At 42.7% G+C, this 12,686-nt stretch overlaps 1 protein-coding gene across 4 annotated transcripts in view; it reads left to right on the top strand.

Moving 5' to 3' along the window:
• The window catches only part of LOC124595158 (sodium bicarbonate cotransporter 3), a 976,895-nt gene that overhangs the window by 216,651 nt on the left and 747,558 nt on the right, over nt 1-12,686 (top strand). For 3 of the 4 annotated variants that reach the window (XM_047133766.1, XM_047133768.1, XM_047133767.1), the window contains exon 1: nt 7,572-7,681. The exons of the other annotated variant lie outside the window; for it this stretch is intronic. In XM_047133766.1, the coding sequence (XP_046989722.1) occupies nt 7,587-7,681 (95 nt within the window). In that variant the 5' untranslated portion in view covers nt 7,572-7,586. Of the gene's footprint in view, nt 1-7,571; nt 7,682-12,686 lie in introns of those variants that run through there. 4 annotated transcript variants of the gene reach the window in all.

Below are 12,686 nucleotides of genomic sequence, written 5' to 3' on the forward strand. Positions count from 1 at the left end.
AGATTTGACAGATTATTTTATTACCTTGCAACAGTAAATTTTCGCCTATATGAAATAGCCGTCTCAAAAATGACATGCGCTGTGTTTTGTCGCACGTTATCACCGGAAATTACACAATAATGTTTCTCCCAGCTTGTATTCTCCACTTGATGCGGCTATATGCACTGAGGAAAAACGTTTGCGGCGAGCCAAGATGGTGATTCATCACTGAACGTGATACGGCTCCATTCGTCATCAGTCTGTGCCATTCGGTTGAGGTACGGTTCCAAAGAAACTCGGTTAGAACGTTACCACCAGCCTACCAGGGTTTCGGCTGACGCCAGTAATTCAAAATATAGGATGACAGCAGTAGGGTCTCGTACCTGCATTTGTAGATTAATAAATGTACGGAGATTACGCAATACTTTGTAGAAAGAGCAAGTGTTATTACTTCATGTGATCTATGGACGTGATCTCCCGAATTCATGAGGCCCAGTATCAAATCACTGGTTTACCAGTATGATCGTAATTCTGGGAAACTGAGTGAAACCCGTCCCGTTGGATCCCATACCACAGCGTTAATCTTGCAGCACAACATAAACGACTTAAGATTGCTCACATTACTAATAATATGCCATAGGTAAAGTTTAAATTATCACCTTGAAAATTAAAGTTACGTAGTTCAATGCTTTTTGCAAGCTGATAATTAAAACCTTACGATTACCCCTAGTATTGATCGTATCGTATGTCTTTAGTCGTGACGTATTCCCTTAATAATCCGACGACCCTCGTTTAGCATTTGTGTCGAAGTACTCGTCGATAAAAGAATTTTGACTATGTAATAGCCGTAAGACATCTGAAGTTGGGTGTTGTCTGAAAAACGTTGTGTATAAGAAATAAATATCTCGATTTATTTTGATTAAATCAAAAGTCGTTGTTATCAACCATCATTAACATGTATAAGATGTTTCTCACTCTTATTTTCTTCGCTGTTGTCGTTGCTGGTTGTGGTTATAGCAGCGGTAGCGTAGAAGATTTTGTAAGAAGAATGATTTTGTTACGACCCTCCACAAGTAATCTATAGCGTCCATTCATCTCTGTATAACTACTGTCACTTAGGTCAATTGAACTTGCTGTTTAAACCCCCACTTCTCTCAATTACCAAATTAACTACGCCTTTATTCCTCAATATACGTCATATCAACCTATACCTTTCTTCAAACAAGTTGCACCATACAGATCTATTTACACCTATTCAATTCAGTGTCGCTGAACTGGTTATCTGTTCGAGGCTACTACTCATATCCATTCTTTTGTACCGCCACACTTCATAAATCGCGATACCCTTCGTACCTGGATTGTTCAACGTCCACTTTTCATTTCCGTGTAACTCACAGACAAATACATTCAGAAGTTACTTCGTAACACTTCCATTTATGTTCTATGCTAACGAATTTCTGTATCTCAAAAAGTTATTCTTACTAATACTCATCTGCTGTCTTCAGTTACATCGTTGCTGAAATAGTAGAGCTCAAATAGTACCTTTAGTGTATCATCTCGTAATCCCTCAGTATCCACTCACTTGATACGACTACACTCCGTTACCTTCCCATTACTTCTATCGACGTTAATCTTCTAATTGTTTTCCTTCCATAATACTCAATAGAGAGTACCTTCTGAGACATTTCCACATTCCATCATCAGTTTTTATTTCTTTAGTTCGCCTTGTACAAATAATCGTCCTCGTAATTCGGCTGAGTCTAGTACAACAGAAAATACTGGACTCTGTGGATTAAAATGACAAAGCCGACACACACAAACTTCTCTATTGTACACGGGGCACTCAAATGAAAACAAGACGACAGGAAAAAGTAAGTAAACTTTATTATTGCCAACGTAATCGCCATTCAGCCCACTGAGAGCCAAGATGAAGGCGTGTACCTCAACGTCTGAAGCAAATAGACGGCTATGGATGTCTCTCTTTAAGGCTCCAAAAATATGGAAATCGCACGGAGAGAAATGGGGGCTGTATGGAAAATGGGTACCACTTTCCAGAGAACTGCTGCTGCGTGGTCGAAACAACCTTGGCAAACTCTTCATACTTTTTGGAGCTATGAAGAAAAACATTCGCGGCCGGTTGTTTTATTGGAGCGAAGAGAAACACTTCTGAGTGCAATCATGGTTTCGCAGGCAACTGTAAACATTTTCCACTAAGGCATTGACTGCCTTGCCTCAGTGGGATACATGTATTAACAATTACAGCGATTACTTTTGAAATAATAGTTTACTCACTTTTTCCATTTGTCTCATTTTCATTTGACTGTCCCATATACACCGACGAAACACCAAAAACTAAGGCAGAACCAGTTTTCATCAGAAAACACAACAGGCGTCCTCCCTGCTGTCGCTTGACACCACTGACGTCCCAAGTGACAGTGGTTTTGGGGTCAGTGGAATGCACGCTACAGGGCGTCTGGCTCGGAGGTGCTTTTGAAGTAACCGATTTGTAACACTTCGTTGTATCACTGTGGTGCCAACTGCTGCTCAAATTGCTGCTGCAGGTGAAGCACGACGCACCAGAGCCATAAGCCGAACAAGATGGTCTTCCCTCTCGGTAATGCCACGTGGCAGTTTGGACCGCGACCTTTTTGCAGGCTCACATTCCCGTGACCACCGCTGCCAGCAGTCATGTAAAGTGGCTACATTCCTGCCTAGTCTTTTTGCAAAATCGCAAAATATATTTTGAAACATCTAATTTCTTGTATCCATATAACACGACGTCGTTCAAATTCAGCGAGGTACTGCTGATGGCATCTTTGTTGCCTTAAAAGGCATTCTTGACGAACATCAACTCGTCTTGTCAAATCCCAGATGAAACTAAAGCTCACGACCGTTACAGCGTGTAATTGGAGCAAACCTAATAACGCCACTCTAATGCATCTGGCGTGAAATCTGAATGGACATTATCTTTCAGATGTTGAAACGCGCCTACAACTTTCGTTGATGTCGCATAACTCCTTTTTGGTGTCGCGATTTTTTTCCCCGCATCAGGGTATCGTAAGGGACGATGAAAAAGTTTCCGTTCGCAGGCCACAATAGCCCCTTGCCTACACGTCGGTGTTCGTATACCCGTGTTGTTGTCGCGCTGGGTTGCATATTCGCTGCAGCAATGCCCTCAAACGTAACCTCTCTATCCCTTTTGTACTTGGTTTCGACAGTTCAATTTCTTCTTCCTAGAAATGGCTACGTCCTTTCACATTAACAGTCATTTATATTAACACGCTGAAGAGCATCGAGTGACATTATACTGAGTGCACTATCCGAAAATTACCTCGAGCAATTAAACAGAGAACCGACTCGTGGAGATAACATCTTGGACCTACTGATAACAAACAGACCCGAACTTTTCGACTCTGTATGTACAGAACAGGGAATCAGTGATCATAAAGCCGTTGCAGCATCCCTGAATATGGAAGTTAATAGGAATATAAAAAAAGGGAGGAAGGTTTATCTGTTTAGCAAGAGTAATAGAAGGCAGATTTCAGACTACCTAACAGATCAAAACGAACATTTCTGTTCCGACACTGACAATGTTGAGTGTTTATGGAAAAAGTTCAAGGCAATCGTAAAATGCGTTTTAGACACGTACGTGCCGAGTAAAACTGTGAGGGACGGGAAAAACCCACCGTGGTACAACAACAAAGTTAGGAAACTACTGCGAAAGCAAAGAGAACTTCAATGCAAGTTTAAATGCAGCCAAAACCTCTCAGACAAACAGAAGCTAAACGATGTCAAAGTTAGCGTAAGGAGGGCTATGCGTGAAGCGTTCAGTGAATTCGAAAGTAAAATTCTATGTACCGACTTGACAGAAAATCCTAGGAAGTTCTGGTCTTACGTTAAATCAGTAAGTGGCTCGAAACAGCATATCCAGACACTACGGGATGATGATGGCATTGAAACAGAGGATCACACGCGTAAACCTGAAATACTAAACACCTTTTTCCAAAGCTGTTTCACAGAGGAAGACCGCACTGCAGTTCCTTCTCTAAATCCTCGCACAAACGAAAAAATGGCTGACATCGAAATAAGTGTCCAAGGAATAGAAAAGCAACTGGAATCACTCAATAGAGGAAAGTCCACTGGACCTGACGGGATACCAATTCGATTCTACACAGAGTACGCGAAAGAACTTGCCCCCCTTCTAACAGCCGTGTACCGCAAGTCTCTAGAGGAACGGAGGGTTCCAAATGATTGGAAAAGAGCACAGATAGTCCCAGTCTTCAAGAAGGGTCGTCGAGCAGATGCGCAAAACTATAGACCTATATCTCTGACGTCGATCTGTTGTAGAATTTTAGAACATGTTTTTTGCTCGAGTATCATGTCGTTTTTGGAAACCCAGAATCTACTATGTAGGAATCAACATGGATTCCGGAAACAGCGATGGTGTGAGACCCAACTCGCCTTATTTGTTCATGAGACCCAGAAAATATTAGATACAGGCTCCCAGGTAGATGCTATTTTTCTTGACTTCCGGAAGGCGTTCGATACAGTTCCGCAATGTCGCCTGATAAACAAAGTAAGAGCCTACGGAATATCAGACCAGCTGTGTGGCTGGATTGAAGAGTTTTTAGCAAACAGAACACAGCATGTTGTTATCAATGGAGAGACGTCTACAGACGTTAAAGTAACCTCTGGCGTGCCACAGGGGAGTGTTATGGGACCATTGCTTTTCACAATATATATAAATGACCTAGTAGATAGTGTCGGAAGTTCCATGCGGCTTTTCGCGGATGATGCTGTAGTATACAGAGAAGTTGCAGCATTAGAAAATTGTAGCGAAATGCAGGAAGATCTGCAGCGGATAGGCACTTGGTGCAGGGAGTGGCAACTGACCCTTAACATAGACAAATGTAATGTATTGCGAATACATAGAAAGAAGGATCCTTTATTGTATGATTATATGATAGCGGAACAAACACTGGTAGCAGTTACTTCTGTAAAATATCTGGGAGTATGCGTGCGGAACGATTTGAAGTGGAATGATCATATAAAATTAATTGTTGGTAAGGCGGGTACCAGGTTGAGATTCATTGGGAGAGTCCTTAGAAAATGTAGTCCATCAACAAAGGAGGTGGCTTACAAAACACTCGTTCGACCTATACTTGAGTATTGCTCATCAGTGTGGGATCCGTACCAGATCGGTCTGACGGAGGAGATAGAGAAGATCCAAAGAAGAGCGGCGCGTTTCGTCACAAGGTTATTTGGTAACCGTGATAGCGTTACGGAGATGTTTAATAAACTCAAGTGGCAGACTCTGCAAGAGAGGCGCTCTGCATCGCGGTGTAGCTTGCTGTCCAGGTTTCGAGAGGGTGCGTTTCTGGATGAGGTATCGAATATATTGCTTCCCCCTACTTATACCTCCCGAGGAGATCACGAATGTAAAATTAGAGAGATTAGAGCGCGCACGGAGGCTTTCAGACAGTCGTTCTTCCCCCGAACCATACGCGACTGGAACAGGAAAGGGAGGTAATGACAGTGTTACGTAAAGTGCCCTCCGCCACACACCGTTGGGTGGCTTGCGGAGTATAAATGTAGATGTAGATGTAGAAACTAAAACACCTGCCTAATATCGCGTAGGGCCCCCGCGAGCACGCAGAAGTGCCGCAACATGGCGTGGCATGGACTCGAGTAATGTTGAACTAGTCCTGGAGGGAATTGACACCATGCATCGTGTAGGGCTGTTCATAAATACGTAAAAGAACAAGGGGATAGAGACCTTTTCTGAACGGCACGGTGCAAGGCATCCCAGATATGCTCAACAATGTTAATGTCTGGGGTAGTTTGGTGGTCAAAAAAAATTGTTCAAATGGCTCTGAGCACTGTGGGACTTAACATCTATGGTCATCAGTCCCCTAGAACTTAGAACTACTTAAACCTAACTAACCTAAGGACATCACACTACACCCAGTCATCACGAGGCAGAGAAAATCCCTGACCCCGCCGGGAATCGAACCCGGGAACCCGGGCGTGGGAAGCGAGAACGCTACGGCACGAGTTTGGTGGTCAGCGGAAGTGTTTAAACTTAGGAGAGAGTTCGTGGAGCCACTCTGTAGCAATTCTGGACGTCCGGGGTGTCACATTACCCTGCTGGAATTGCCGGAGTGCCGTCGGAATGTGCAGTGGACATGAGTGGATGCATGTGATCAGATAAGATGCTTGTGTATGTGTCATTTCTCAAAGTCGTATCTAGACGTAGCAGGGGTTCCATATCACTCCAACTGCACACGCCCCACACCATTACAGAGCCTCCACTAGCTTGAACAGTCTCCTTCTGACATGCAGGGTCCGTGGATTCATAAAGTTGTCTCCATACCCGTACGCGTCCATCCGCAAGATACAATTTGAAACGAGACTCGTTTGACCAGGCAACATATTTCCAATCATCAACAGTCCAATATCGGTGTTGACAGGCCCAGGCGAGGCGTAACGGTTTGTGTCGTGCAGTCATCAGTTGTACACTAGTATCGATGATGGTTCGTTGAATGGTTCGCAAGCTGACACTTGTTAATGGCCCAACATTGAAATCTGCAGCAATTTGCTTTTGTCACATTGAACGATTCTCTACAGTCGTCGTCGGTCCCGTTCTTGCAGTATCTTTTTCCGACCGCAGCGATATCGGAGATTTGATGTTTTAACGGGTTCCTGATGTTCATAATACACCCGTGAATTGGTCGTGCGGAAAAATTCCCACTTCATCGCTACCTCGGAGAAGCTGTGTCCCATCGCTCGTGCGCCGACAGTAACACCACGCTCAAACTCACTTAAATCTTGATAACGTGCCATTTTAGCAGCAGTAACCGATCTAACAGCTGCACCAGACACTTGTTATCTTATATAGGCTTTGCCGACCGCAGCTTCGTATTCTGCCTCTTTGCATATCTCTGTATTTGAATACGCGTGCCCATACCAGTTTCTTTGGCGCTTCAGTGTAAATGTTTTACGTTCCCATCAATTTATTGTCTGTTAAGTGAGACGGTGACTGAGGCAACAAATCACTCAACTGAGCAAGGTAACATATTTCAAGCTGATAAAACGGGCACAGCAAAATAATATAGGATGTTAGTAATAAACCGGTGGAGCAAGATTCTGTATCTCCCGATGACGCCTGGCTAGCTTTCCCAGTCATGTTGACCACGAAGCGGCCTTGCGACATTCGCGGGCCACCACGTGTGACTTTCCTGGAGGTGGGTCGTTCTGCACGAGAAGCGGAGCGCGACGTGCGTGGACACGTCACCAACGTGCAACGTGCAGCGGGCTGGTCCAAGCCAGCTCTCGGCAGGGAACTCGCAGAGGACAAGGTACAGTCATCTCGGCTCCGCAGCCCGTGATGTAAGCAAGCCCGTCCCGACGACACTGTGTCATTTCTGATACTGTGAACACTGCGTTCCATCTGTTATGTAATAAACTTGTTCTACAGACTGAAAAACACGCTTAGTAATACCGGGCTCCATGAAGTGCATAAGAGGTGACAACCTCAAGACCGTGTGTTTACCGACAACATTGCTGCGTAAGCTAGTCTGATGACTTTCAAGTGATTCCTTTCGACTATGTTGATGTGCGGGTTCAATAATGAGAGGGACAACACGAGCGTAATTAAAAGATGGCAACTATCTTTTCCTCATCCGTCACATAAACGTCTCTGGTAAGTAAATCAGTAAATAAGCGAACTCTCTCTCAATACTACTTTTACATAATTTTACTGTGTAACTCTACACATATACACCTAGTTAACGTCCCTTCTTGTTTAGTGAACATTATTCAGAAGACGCAAAGCAGAGGCACTAACATTCCATGTGATTTTCAGTTCATGTAGACTATTTATTCGCAAAAGCAACAGCAGAAAAAATATTTCTTTCTCGACGCTACAAGTGCATACTTAAGACATTTTTGTATCGCTCTCTTCACGACTAACATACGACTATAGTCTTTTCAAACACTCACACACTGACTTCATTTGTTTTAGTGTGTTGGTTCTCCTTCGGATCAAATCAACATCAATGATTCATTAAGCTTTCACTCTTGTGTTCCGCGAACCAGAAACGTTTCAATTCGTTAGATATAATTTTATATGCCAGAACTTGAGTTAATGTTTCACCATCGATTTCTCCACTTTTGAGGAAGTAAAACGTTCCACAGCAACAGAACTGGTGCTGTTTACTCGTGTAATGAATGTAGAGCATTGATATTGCTAAAATCTGAGATCTGGAAGCTCTTCGAAGACCTTTCCCTACATCAAAATGGATTTGCATTAATGTTGTAAAGTCATAGTTTTCATACAGTGGAGTTAAGTATATCAATGTGAATTATGCTGATTTTACAGGACGTGCTGCTCTTCTAAATGCATTGACAGTTGCTTTACTCTCTAACTGTTTCTTGTTGTTGACAATCAAGCAAAGCAAAATTGTTAAGACACTGCAGTTATAAACAGAGCAGCGTGTTTATGGCTTTATCTGCCATTAACAGATTTTGAGATAATTCCTTAGTCAGTTTCAAAGAGATCTGTACTAATAGCCTTTAAGATAAAAGTTGAGTGATTGACAATACTTCAGTAAGAGCCCAGTCTCTGGTGGGTCGTTCCAGAGTTTTTATATTTCGTTTGGTTTCAGGCGCCAAATAGTTTTGTATCCATACTGGTTTGAAAATAGCGCCCAACAGTCCAAATATCGACGGTATCTACTTTGTGTCTTGTCTGGAAAAGAACTCATTCCATTCATTCACGGTACTTGCGCTTGACAACAATAATGCCCTCTTTACTCTCAGTCCTCAAGCTTGCATTAAGTTATGCTACGTGCTGTCTCGGGTTCGTTTTTCCGGCAGTATTATTTGTGCATTAACAGTAATACTCCGGAATGCGGATAGGTTCTGATATGCACATGCCGGCCGGTGTGGCCGTGCGGTTAAAGGCGCTTCAGTCTGGAACCGCGTGACCGCTACGGTCGCAGGTTCGAAACCTGCTTCGGGCATGGATGTGTGTGATGTCCTTAGGTTAGTTAGGTTTAAGTAGTTCTAAGTTCTAGGGGACTGATGACCACAGAAGTTAAGTCCCATAGGGCTCAGAGCCATTTGAACCATTTTGATATGCACATTGTGTATTGTTTCGCTGAAGGCAGAGGAATAGCGCAACGACGACGCCTATGTTGCACTGTTCCTGCAGCGATAACCACACCACAGTCTTCCGCATCTGTAGATAGGTTTCTTCGAGAAACCGGGTGTATTTTACGGTTTGGTGATTGCATATTACAGTCTTTTTCATTGTTGTGACGATATTTGTACGGAGACCAAGATAACTGGGATAACAATCCGAACAGATCCCTGTAAAGAGCAACCGAAGACCATAGGTACCTTATACCAAAATGCTGAACAACCTCTGACAGTTTGTCGATAGATTTCTTGTTCACCTCGTTTCTGCTTAATACTTCCTCAGTGCAATGAAAATTTCATAATTGAAAGATGAGTCAAGTAAGAAGAATCCACACCACCAAAACGATTCTTAACAAAGGTAGAAATAGTTTTCCGATCCTTCAGCTGCGAAAATGAAAAAGAAAGAAGATTTAACATAACCTATTGAACCATGATCGTTTTACTGAGCAGACTCTCATGTTTCCTTCCAGTCGAAAATTAGTAATATTTTGTGTGAAGTTGCAGAGTAAATTTCCCCTTCTGTAACAGTTTACTGAGGGTGGTGGAGATCTATTTTATTAGAGATCAAGCATAGGTTACGTTAACAAGTGCCGAAAGTACTTCTCAGCTGTCAGAATGTTGCGTCAGTTGACAACATGCCATCACCCGACGATAATACTGAGGTCAAGGTCAAGGATAAACTGTTTTTGTTCTCACGAACAGCTTCTCAGTAGACAGGACTTGTGAAACAGATGTCAGTTCACGAACAGTAATTTGACTGTTTAAATTATAGCTGCTTTTCAGCGTATGATTATTCCCCAGTGTTCGGGAAAGAGAACACCAGTGTTTTGTATATAAAAGGTATATCAGAATGTTACGTATGTGTTTTAATTGAGCTCTCCTTTTACTCTCTCTGTTAAAGCACAGAAATTTGCGACCTTTGATGCTGTTCGTCCAACCTTCGTAGCCAATTTCAAAGTGTTAAATATTTCGATACCAATTTCATTTTGGAATCTCCCAAGTAGTATCCTCCAGATACAGTGTGTCCCTATCGTTTGGCTGCTGTAAATACTTATTTCCTATCTCTAATTACAGTTGACGGAATTATAATCACGTTACCAAATATGCTTTTGCTCTCTGTACTTGTTTCAGTAACCATTTCCGGCCTGTATGATATCTCCAGACGAAAATTCCCAATGACTAGAATGTACGATGCTTAGTTAGCAGTGATTTGCTAACTTAATGAAACTACTCACACGTATAAATACGCTGCAGTTGAAACGACCTGATCTCAATACAGCTATACTTCTAACATTACTACTTCGAGAACTCCTGTCAAATTTTATTGGTTTGCGTGGAGAACACTGTAACAATCGATCTTGCATGACAAAATTTAGACGTATAAATAATTCAAAAGCCAAGATCGCTTAAACATTGTCCACTAGATGATCAACACATTAAAGGTGCCATCATCGGATCTGTGAAGATGTAACATGACAGGTTTGAGGGACGGCTTACATGAGTTACACTATATACATTACTATTAGTGCAGTGCCACATACCTGAATGTAGCTTAACATACATAAATCTTTTGGATATAACGATACATGAGGCAGACCAGCTGATATAAAATCATTGTAGCAGAAATAAAAATTAAAAAATAACTGCTGTCATGGTCATTCTATTCCATCAGATATATAAAACGCAGTCATAAGATAAAACTATTTGACACACGACCGCAGCGCGACTAGCAACGGCTTTTGAATTATTTATATAACAGAGCGATCGCCCCACAACACACTATGCGTTCACTGCAAAATTTAGGTAGTTTCTCGTATTCATGTTCAGAGTGCCCTTTGTGTTGGAAAAGGACATTTCTCCCCGCTTCCAAGAATTCTGCACACCCCTTTCCAGCGTTCTTTCTCTTATAGTGAAGGACTACTGTTCCCAGCGCTGCATGGATTGAACATGATACGCTGACACTGAAATGGAATACTCGGAGCATGTATGATTTGGACTCATGTATACAGCTCATCATTTACGGTTCAAAATCAGTTATTTCGAGCAGTATTGATCAGTCTGATATCTAATGAAACTTGAGAGTCTCTTACCTGCCTTTCTATTAATACTGCGCGGCAAAGTATTCACATTTTGTCCCGATGACTAGTCCGTCACCCCGAGTAGAATATGACTAAAATCTACAGGAAAAGCAAATGCTGCAAAAACTGGGCAGGAAGAATACCACCATGTGATGAAAATAAGAATCCTATAACATTGAGCAGTGATTACTCGATTGGAACAAGCCCGCCTTTTCCTCCTCATGCCTCCCCAGTGTGAAAACACGCACTGTGAATCCCTTAACCCTCCCCCCCCCCCCCTTCCACTCACTCTCTCTCTCACTCTCTCTCTCTCTCTCTCCCTCCCTGTGTGTGTGTGTGTGTGTGTGTGTGTGTGTGTGTGTATATCTGTAGAACCATGTAGTAATTAGACGAGATCTTGTACGTCGAGGGCACAAAACTTTATAATTAAGTTACGCTCCTCCAACTGCTACTTCCCGACATGATTAATTACTTAAAATACTTGACGGGGAAATTGTGGCAGCAAATCCAAGTATTATTCTGCTGCGATGTCATTTGCGATTAGTCATTTCTCAGACAATATATACAGTGTGTCAAAGAAACGTTGGGACAAACTTCGAGGTGCTGTAGCGGGTTTCTTGAGGAAGAAATCGACAATAGGAACGAATGGCCGGAAACTTCATCCAACGACGCTACATTTACGGGCGCCGACGCCCGCGATTAAGCCACCAGTTCGGCAGCAAACGTTACTTTGCGCGCTGTCTGACCGCACTGTTCTTTGTTGTTCAGTGATCGCGACTGACTGTGAAGAAATTAGCTCTAACTTCTGCATTGAAAGGCCTTGTCTCCTATGAATACGATACTCTGTGGCCTCGGTGGATTACCTTTTGGACACGGGTTTCCATCCGCAGTTTATTTTTTCTGCTGGGACCCTCCAAATCTTCAATCTTTTCCGGTACACAAGAGAAAAATAAGCTCCAGATGGAAACCCGTTTCCTAAATTGTCATCCATCGGGCAACAAAAAATCGCATTCATAAAAAATAAGGCCTTTTCTACGCAGCAGCTAGCTCCATCTTCTCCACTGGCGATCGTGGCAATTAGTCACGATCACAGGATTACAAATAAAATTGCGAGACGTTCCGATTGCGGTCCGATAGTGTACAAATTCACGTTTACTTTCGAAGGCGTGGCCTACTGGCAGAGGCCTACGCCTACAACTTGGACCCTCTGTAGCGTCGTTAGATGACGTTTCTGGCCACGGGTTCCTATCCATGATTTGTTCGTCAAGACACCCTCTACAACGCCTCCAAGTTGTAGAAATATTTCTGGAACACCCTGTATAATGAACATTTCCTGGGGTTTCTACTGTTAATTTGCTAGGTATCTACTTTCAGAAAATAGTGGAGTGAATGTCAAAACTATTTTACGCCCAATATTTCATACAGAAA

Source organism: Schistocerca americana, chromosome 2, assembly GCF_021461395.2.
Source record: "Schistocerca americana isolate TAMUIC-IGC-003095 chromosome 2, iqSchAmer2.1, whole genome shotgun sequence".
Classification (NCBI taxonomy): Eukaryota; Metazoa; Arthropoda; class Insecta; order Orthoptera; family Acrididae; genus Schistocerca; species Schistocerca americana.